The 9,077-nt window shown below is 39.4% G+C and overlaps 1 protein-coding gene across 2 annotated transcripts; it reads right to left on the bottom strand.

Annotated features, from left to right (window-relative positions):
* Positions 1 to 1,534: 1,534 nt before the first annotated feature.
* LOC137962896 (plant UBX domain-containing protein 1) lies at positions 1,535 to 8,343 on the bottom strand. Of its 2 annotated transcripts, none has more exons than XM_068810022.1 (8): positions 8,153 to 8,343; positions 7,323 to 7,434; positions 7,128 to 7,196; positions 6,666 to 6,733; positions 5,843 to 5,972; positions 3,418 to 3,522; positions 2,212 to 2,423; positions 1,535 to 1,721 (listed from the first exon to the last, which is right to left on the bottom strand). In XM_068810022.1, the coding sequence occupies exons 1-7, from the start codon at positions 8,210 to 8,212 to the stop codon at positions 2,227 to 2,229; spliced, it is 741 nt and encodes a 246-aa protein (XP_068666123.1). In that variant the 5' UTR covers positions 8,213 to 8,343; the 3' UTR covers positions 1,535 to 1,721; positions 2,212 to 2,226. The 2 variants fall into 2 exon arrangements, with proteins under 2 accessions (XP_068666123.1, XP_068666122.1); XM_068810021.1 differs by lacking the exon at positions 1,535 to 1,721 and adding an exon at positions 1,856 to 2,127.
* Between the last annotated feature and the right edge of the window lie 734 nt (positions 8,344 to 9,077).

The raw sequence follows: 9,077 nt of genomic DNA, 5'->3' as shown, positions 1-9,077 counted from the left end.
CTGTCTCTCCCAGCAGCACCGGAACTGGCACCTCCTTGCTGCCTTTCCCAGGAGTTCCTAGAAAGCAACACCGGATCGGGCGCCTCTCTGCTGTTTCGCCCAGCAGAACCGGTCTTGGCCCCTCCTTGCGAACCTTCTCCATTCGCAAGGGCTCTCTCGCATAGGGTGAGTCTTGCCCCCACTCCTTTTGCGATAGTCTTGACATCTCCGTCCACTCTCTGGATTTCAGTTCGCATCACTGCCATGGCACTATCTACGTTGTCCAAAAACTTTTGGGAAAAGTTAGGGACAAGGTGTAGGCCATGCGCAATGTCACGTACGAACTCCTCCAGTCTTGAAAGCTGATTTTTCAAGCTAACAAGCCTGGACTTGAAATCACCCAAACGTAAATCGTTTTCAGAGAGTGTTTCCATACCTCTTGCTACTACTTCTCCACTTGTGGACGTCATGGATGGAATGCTGCTCTGATACCAGTTGTCACGCGGTTAGATTTGGGCTAGGTCCGTCTAGCCAAGCGGAATATCTACCCCGTGCGGCCTAGCTCTTCCGAAGAACTAGTCAGCCTCCTTGAGCCTCGGATCCTCCAACCAATACTTCACACAAGAAGTTGCAAGCCAAATGGGACAACGAAAACGCCAAGGTATAGAAGAGAAAAGCCTACTTTGTATTGATAATACAAGATTACAAAGGGTGGCCAAACACTCTTGAAGGCCAAGGCTAAAAACTCTCTCTATACACCAAAAGAGTAAAGAAGGCTAAGGATTTTTCGACCTCTTTTCCATGGGAGAGGCCTCTCTATTTATAGTCTCTCCCTAGGCCTTTTGAAATCACTAAAAACGCTCAAAAACCCGTCAGATCCCAAAAATTCGGTTTTTGGCGTCAAGGGGCGCCCTGGTCAGGCTGGCGCCCGCCAGACCAGGGCGCCTGGAGACCTGGTCGCCAGGAAACCCCATTTCGCGCGGGCGCCTGGCGCCTGGCGGAAACCCCATTTCGCCCGTGGGCGCCTGGCGCCTGGAGTTTTGCGTGCGCGGGCGCCTGTGCCTTGCCGCGCGCGCCTGCGCCTGGCGTCCTGAGGAAACCCCATTTCGCCCTGCCTGGAGTCCTGGTTGTGCGCCAGCAACCCCATTTCGCCCCGCCAGGATTTCTGGTTGCGCCCAACCCCATTTCGCCCCGCCAGAAGTGTCTGCTGGCGTGCTGCCTTGTGTCTGAGCTGGCTGTTGGGGTTGTTGTGCACCTTGTTGCTTGGCCATCCGTTTGCCAAGCTCAAGTGTGTCTTTTTCCGTTGCAGCTGGTTCCGGGCCGGCCATATGCGTGCGCCCCTCTGGGGCCATCCGTTTGCCAAGCTCAAGTGTGTCTTTTTCCGTTGCAGCTGGTTCCGGGCCGGCCATATGCGTGCGCCCCTCTGGGCCGTGCCTTTGCACTTGGCCTTGGCCGCCGCTGCTATTGCCGTGCACAGGACTTGCACAGTCTTTGGCCTTGGTGTTTGGCTACACCATGGCTTCTTCCCCCATCTCAACAGGACTCAAATACTTCCACATGTTTTGCCTCATTATTTTCCATCTTTAAGAATCTGACTGAAAACATTCATTTTGTTCAAATCTATCCTCTGCCGATGCTTTTATTGTAGTTTTTCATGGAAGATTGGTAATATATGTTGATAAATTTAACCTCTTTTCTCTCAGAGTAGAAGGTTTCTTTCTGCCGTCACCTCCAGCCTTTTCCTTCAACATGATGATAATGAAAGTCAGATTCAACCAATTAAAGGTCATAAATGCTACAGGGAACTTAGAACATGAAACATGCAAAAAGGCAGTCAAACCACGGACAAAGCAATTTGAAGAACTTTTTTGTTGCCAATTCATATCCAACTATTTTTCACAAGATGTCTCCCATCTTTTCCTTTTTTTTTGAGAAAAGGCACAATTTTGTAAAGCCCGGAGGCAAAACAACAAACAGATACATTAAAGAAGGGAATCTCTTACAATGATGTCTCCCATCTAAAAGCCTATAACATTTTTAAGTTCCAGAAAAAAAGAGAGCAAAGTTGACAGGAGTCCCTTCTGCTTCGTTTACATTATATATACTTATACACCTTCTACGCCAAAACCACTAGTAAGTTTTAAGGTTCTGCAAGCCAAAGAAATCAATAAATAAGTTCCATGAAATCATAGAACATCTTTCTGGTACTAACTGAACAGGGGGAAGATTTACCTTCAACAGGAAGCTTCACATTTTAAGCCACTTTGGCTTAATGGATTTCTTCGTGGCAGGCTTGACCTCTGGAACGTTTGGCGGTGGCTCTGCCACTGGTTCAGGTGCAGATTCCACAACTTGTTCTTGTTCAGGAACAAAATCTAGACCATTCAAAGATCTGATATCATCCCTAAGGAATGGTCCAGAATTTGCAGCAGCATTCTCATCCACTGCAAAACAAACACAAAGATTCTATTACTTGGAAACCAAACCATTACAAAGAAGTCAGAAAAAAAAAAAAAGCATACACACCAAAAAAACAAATAAAAAGATAGAAAACCAAGACATACCACAACAATGTGATAATGACAAATATCTCTCTAATTTTCTAATGTGTTTTCAGATCTTCCCACCTCCATTGATGCAATGCACATGAGAGCTCTACAATTCAAACTGTGTCTGGCACTCTTGGGTTATAATATGCAAGACTGGGATAGTTTAATAAAATTCACTTTATCATGCATCTAATCATGTTTTATTGCCCTGCATCATTGATTTCGTTGTAAAAAATGTACTAAAAACTCTTTCCTGTGCAAATATTGGCTTCTTACTTCCTCTTCTTTCTCCACCTCAATACACTTTTTTTCAAAGTTGATTACAGACACACACATACTGTTACCCCCAGTGAGACTTTAACTCAAAACCTCACACCTGAAACTCCCTCAGGTGACCATTGACCCAAAGGTCCAAGCCATCTCCACCTCATTACATTCCTATGCACTTTCAGTATTAAATGGAAATTCAACTTCCTTATAAAAGAATTTACAGTCCACCAGCCCTAGGATTCCACAAGTAATGTTCTACTAATTTAGCAGATCCCACGAGACAACCAATAGTTGTACAATCTTTATAACTATCCTAAAAATATGCAGGTTAGGCCTTTTGAGTCAATGGCCACAAGAAGGATATTCAGTGTGAGGTCTTGGATTCAAATCTCACCAGGGCATGTGATTCAAATTAAAAAACAGAAATAAGTGAAAACCTTAGGCAACATAATATGAGCAATTAATTGTTTTTAAAAACTTACTCTTGCAAAATGAAAAGAAAAAAGTGTCCCAAACTACACATGCAAGTAGGATACTTCATTTGCCTCTAAGAACAATAAAGCTCCAGAAAAATTTTGGACAAATTAAATAAAGTTGCATAAATAAATCCAAGAATTACCTTTCAGTGCATCATATGAAAAGAACACAATTGCACCAGGAACAAAACCAGCTGTATACAAATCCATGGACATATCTTTCAACTGTTGCTTTGGAGGAGTGGTATCTGCTTCAACAAAAAAAACCAAGTCAATCAAGTTGGATTATCAAGGAATGGTGATGAACAAAAAACCCAATACCAAACAATAGAAACAGGATTGGGAAAGTTAATTTATAAAAGAGAAGCAGAGATATCATCAAGGCAAGCTTTCAGCGATCAGAATTACCATATGGTACCAAGAAACAGATGCTTATAGTCATCAGGATAATTTCTTGAATTTGCAACTTGTTATGGAATAAAAGCTGGAACACTTGAAACACCCTTTTTCTAAATGATAATGATTTTATCAAGAGCAACAGAGAGAGTCATATATGAAGAGAATAAGAGGATACCCACATCATAATTTTGTCTCAGGAGGTCCAACCCATGGATAATGAAGTATAATTTTGTTATTATGAAGTGGTAAAACTTTGGGTTCATAAATGCCGCAAACCTTGATCGACCTCAATTTGGATCCAAGAGACTGCAAACTGCAGCTTGTAGACCTCAACTAAAAGGTGGAAGGCATATCTTAGACCAACAACAAATCTCTTATCTCCACGAATAAGCTCTCCGCAGTTGAATGAAGTCGTTTTACAGAATTTTCCTTGCTAACCCCGAAAACTGCAGCTTACTGTCATGGCCTGGAGAGACAAAACCATAGGATCGCTAAATGCTATCCAAGATCTGCACCAATCTGGTCCCTCAAGATCAAGTAAGTGGCTTGTAGCTCTGAACTAGGAGCTGGAGGATAAGCTCTTCACAGTTGAATGAAGTTGTTTTAATGAGCTCTCCACAGTTGAATGAAGTCGTTTTACAAAATTTTCCTTGCCAACTCCAAAAACTGCATCTTACCGTCATGGCGTGGAGAGGCAAAACCTTGGGATCACCAAATGCCAACCTAGAACCATACAAATTTGTTCCCTCAAGATTGCAAGCCAGCGGCTCCTGAAATAGGAGCTGGAGGATAAATCTCTGACATCCACTTAAAAGCTCCCACAATTTCACTAAGTTCGGTTTTCCAAAATTTCACCTCATGGTCATCTAATTACCAATGTAAACCTTCATCCACTTAAAAGCTCCCACAATTTCACTAAGTTCGGTTTTCCAAAATTTCACCTCATGGTCATCTAATTACCAATGTAAACCTTCAAAAGAGCTAATTGATAAGATTTGACCCCTTAAATTGTTAATTATCAATGCCCACAATGAGAGTAAGAGAACTTTTTTTTTTTGAGAAATATGCAAAAGAACTTGTAAAGCATGTAAACTTTAAAGGAGACCAATTACTAATTGGCAAGATTTTAAATCCAATACTTTAGAACCTTATGTTAGTCGGAATAGTCCTAAATAGATAAGCGTTAAGAAAAACTCCATGGTTATTAATTGAGAAATAATCTCCTAACTTGGCTAGTCATTTTGGTATGGACCTAGACCCAACTTTAACGTGGTATCTGAGTAAGATGTTTGCCATTTTGCCACAATTTCTGCTCCATTTAATTTGTATCCAGTTTATGTAGTCCATGTCTCAAACCCATTGTCAGTTGTGTAAGCCTAGAGGTGAGGAGGAGTATTAGTAGGATTGGTCCCACATAGATAAGAATTAATAAAAATCCCATGGGTTATTAGTTGGGATGACCTCTTAATTTGGCTAGTCATTTTGAAATGGACCTGAACCCCCAACTGTAATACCTTAACCAAAGTTAACAGCTCTTCAATTCTCTTCAAGTTAATTTTCAATTTCACGAAAAGGTAACAATTATTTTACTTCCGGTCTCTTGCACAGTGTTGGATCTTAAATTGATGGCAGACAGAAAACCTATTTGGGTAATTTCAGATAGGGAAAGCCAAAACATTTTTTATCTACTGTATAACATTTAGCCAAAAAGCAACTCATGTCACATTTCATTTTAATCTTATATATCAAGTTTCAGATTCAGGGCATCTCATAATGCCTATAAATTTCTCACCTATAAAAAAGATGATTAAATGACATGAAGGAAATATCATTTGCAACTAGTTATGGAGGAGTTAACCAAAAAGGATATTTTGGCCTCAGCACAATGGTTTTTTTTTTTGGTGCATTATTAATCAGACAGTCTCAATACTAGTCTCAATCTTCCCTGACTGGTCAAGTTATTGAGCATTGAATTTTCTCAATATCCCACTACTCCTTTCTAGACAAGTCCAAGAGCCATCAGCCTCTATAAGTTACTCATATAGTGGAACAGTAATAATCAAGAAGATGTAGAAGCAAAACACATGAGAATAATCCACAATGACAGTTACAGAGCAAAACTAATTGATATCAAAACTAAAATCAAATATTAGGAGAGACATTTCTTACATATGTAGAATGGGAGATCTGGCCGTGCAACTACTTTTCTGAGAAGATCAATAAGACTTTGAATGGTCTCTGATGAGTGAAATTTTGCCTCAAGTGTATAGTTATCAGGGAAACGGACTCTAATTACCGACTGCACAGACAGATAAAAGAAGGAAATGTTAAGGAGCATTCAAGCTTTGGATTATTCTGAAGCTCTAAAGGGACTAATGGAATATCTAAGATGATCACAGTAATAATTTTTATACTTTTACTTTTATTTTCTTTTTTGAGAAGGAAACCAACACAAGTTCAAGTAATACTGGAGGAAGAAAAGGTAAATTTGCTCGCAACAATCTTTTTTGCAAAAGACGAAAACATTAAACTTGAAAGCAACAATACTTTTCAGAGTATATGCATCCACAACAATTTCCTTCGATCTTCGGTAGAAGCTCTATCCAACTTTTGGAGAATCTCAAACAAGGCTGAACCCTTTCCATGATGGGTCCGTGAGAGTTTACAAACTTTTTTTTCCTGAATAATGGTGATTTTATTAAAAAATTAAACAATTCAACAAGGCATCTTCACGTGTAATTAAAAAGGAGAAGCAAGGGATAACTGATGATTAAGAAGGTGAATGATTTTGAACAAATAGAGATCAATAATCAAACCCACCAATATTTTAACTTAAAACAAAAGTTTAAAAGGTCTACAAAGTCTGCCTAGAGAGTCAACACATGTAGACGCCACCTGAGGATTACTTCCACTCAGATATCATATCTAGACAACTCTCAATTCACCAGAATTAAAAAAAATAAAAAATCTAAGACCTAAGAGACGATAGCACCTTAGTCATTCTTGATCTGCGTGCAGCTTCCTCAGATTCTCTAATCTTCCGGGTCTTAAGAAATTTGTCTGGATAAATTATAAAAGGCATAAAAGCATATTAGCACTGTTAAATGGAACACTTCGCAGGAGGAGAAGATATGAGAGGAGAGAAGAGAGTCGCACGGAGAAGGAAGAGAGAGAAAACCAAACAGGAAATAAAAGGAGGGACTTCAAATCAAGTGTTAAAAACAGCAGACTACCAAGATGTAAATAAGTAAAAGCATAATTTAAGTATACAAATCATGGTAAGAGCAAGTTATGCATTCTTTTTCCTACTTCATATGAAACTAGTCATGAAATTTTCATATATGTCAGCCTTTTGAATGGTAGATACATGTCAACTTCTCCATATGAAACATAGCAATTTCAAAAACTTGATCTTGCATACTAAACCACTGGTGTACAATCAGTAGCGCATTACCTTCTTTTTTGGTTGACAAGATGCGGTAATAATCCGCTGCAGTGAACTCAAAGAAATCATCATCCTCGTCTGTCAAAAACCTTCCACAATTAAAAGGCAATATACAGATGGATCTACAGAAATTTGCTCTCCAAAGAGCATCAGGAACATAATATAAAAATATCAGTTCTTGCAAAATTTGAAGAATTCTCTCACCAGCACTAGATGTCAAAGCAGAAGACGGATTATCCAGTATAACGGAAGCAACAGTGGTAGGGAACACTCGTACTTCTCTACCAAGTTCTTCAGCAACAGCTGCCAGCTTGGCCTACAGATTTTGCCAATAAAATTTCCAATATAAGTTTAATTACACAGAATTTTACGCTGCCAAAATCTCTATAATGCAGGCAAATGCCTTGACAATATTATGTTTCCACTATACCAATCAATTCTTTCCTTTACACAAAATTTTGCACGGATAACAGCTACATTCAGAACAAACGACAGCTTGAATGGCATCAAACAAGTTATACAATCCATTCATCATCATGGGTTTTGATAGTTGATAGATCTAACAAGAACATGAATAGCAGCCGGCAGTGAAAAGAGTAGTTTAAATGAAAAACAAGAAACAGTCAGTGATAGTTGCAGAGTGCGAGAGCAAAACATAAGAATTTGAAAAAGAATCAGAAAATAATTGTTCAACGGCAGAACTGAACTACCAAGAAATTTATTTTCGTTGACCCCATATGAATAATTTCATATGCAAACAAAAACTTATCACGTATAAAGTTCATTGTTCACACCCAAGCTGTTTCATCCGCACCCCACGAACAGGAGAAGCACATTCACCGATACCAAACCATTAATAGAAAGAAAATAAACAAGGGAGAACAATTAGCCAGAAAGAAAAAAAAAAAAAAACTCAATTTTAGAGAGGGTTTTGTGAAATCTACTAACAAAGCCAATTTTGCAGTATGTTCGTAGTTAAATTGAATAAAATCAAACCCATATGTCTTAAGCGGAGAAGAGCTGTTGCACAGAACCTTCGCAGCGTCTGCTTCCATGGGATCGAGTATCCGCCTCCTCTTAGGCACAAGATGCATCAAAACAAAACCACATCAATAGACATCCTGACGCTGGAACCTAGATTCGCTATAAAGTCGGGCCATGAAGCAGCCAATGGTGTGTGTGTACAAAAGAGGAAGATTAGGTTGTTCATTAATTAACACCTAATTGTATCCATTAATTGGAGATCGATGCTACTCAAATCAAAATCAAATAAATATGAGTGTCGAGAAGGCAATCCCCCTGGGCCCCTACACCTCACTCGTGTGCCTGGCACGTGTATCCGATAACCAGAACCGGCCGGCAAGTTTTGTTTTCACTTTGCATCATTTGGAAGTCTGGTATCATCTTTTTTTTTCCTTTTTAATTATCCAGTCGCTCTCATGATTTCCCTTTATTGTCCACATTAAGTGCATTTTAGCATTTCTAGGGTCGAAACACTAAACTACGCAACTTAAGTCGTTGACGGGGACCGGTCCTGTATTCCTCGGTCCCAGAACCGGCCCGGAGCCGGTCCTGACTGGCCTGTCCCGGCCTCAAACAGAAACCTGTCCTCTACATATCAATGGGAACCAGATTAAACCTTAAAATTTAATTTAATATGATACATATTAATACACGGATAATCCAATATAAAAAATTATATTTGGTATAAAATATACAAAATAATTATCTTAATCATCCGATCGTTGGCCAATGAACCTGTCCCCTACATATCAATGGGAACCAAATTAAACCCTACAAATTATTTGGTGTGAAATATACAAAACAATTATCTTAGTCGATCATTGGCTTGTCATGGAACTGGTCCTAAACTGGCATGTCCCTGCCTCAAATAGGAACATGTCCCATAAAACTTAATTTTATATGATATACATTAATACATAGATGATCCAATATAAA

The sequence above is a fragment of the Aristolochia californica genome, unplaced genomic scaffold (assembly GCF_029961685.1).
Source record: "Aristolochia californica isolate CCGP_79_NKW_82.1479 unplaced genomic scaffold, dmAriCali1.0.hap1 SCAF_4, whole genome shotgun sequence".
Lineage (NCBI taxonomy): Eukaryota > Viridiplantae > Streptophyta > Magnoliopsida > Piperales > Aristolochiaceae > Aristolochia > Aristolochia californica.
Note: the sequence above shows the minus strand (reverse complement) of the source record. Positions and strands in the feature narration are given on the sequence as shown.

What these genes read in the sequence shown, in the direction of transcription:
- LOC137962896 (XM_068810022.1), bottom strand. Translation starts at nt 8,212, where the DNA reads ATGCATCTTGTGCCTAAGAGGAGGCGGATACTCGATCCCATGGAAGCA. An exon ending in TGGAAGCAGACGCTGCGAAG is followed by an intron (nt 7,435 to 8,152) that starts GTTCTGTGCAAC and finishes CAAAATCTGTAG; the next exon opens with GCCAAGCTGGCAGCTGTTGC. An exon ending in AGATCTCCCATTCTACATAT is followed by an intron (nt 3,523 to 5,842) that starts GTAAGAAATGTC and finishes TTGTTGAAGCAG; the next exon opens with ATACCACTCCTCCAAAGCAA.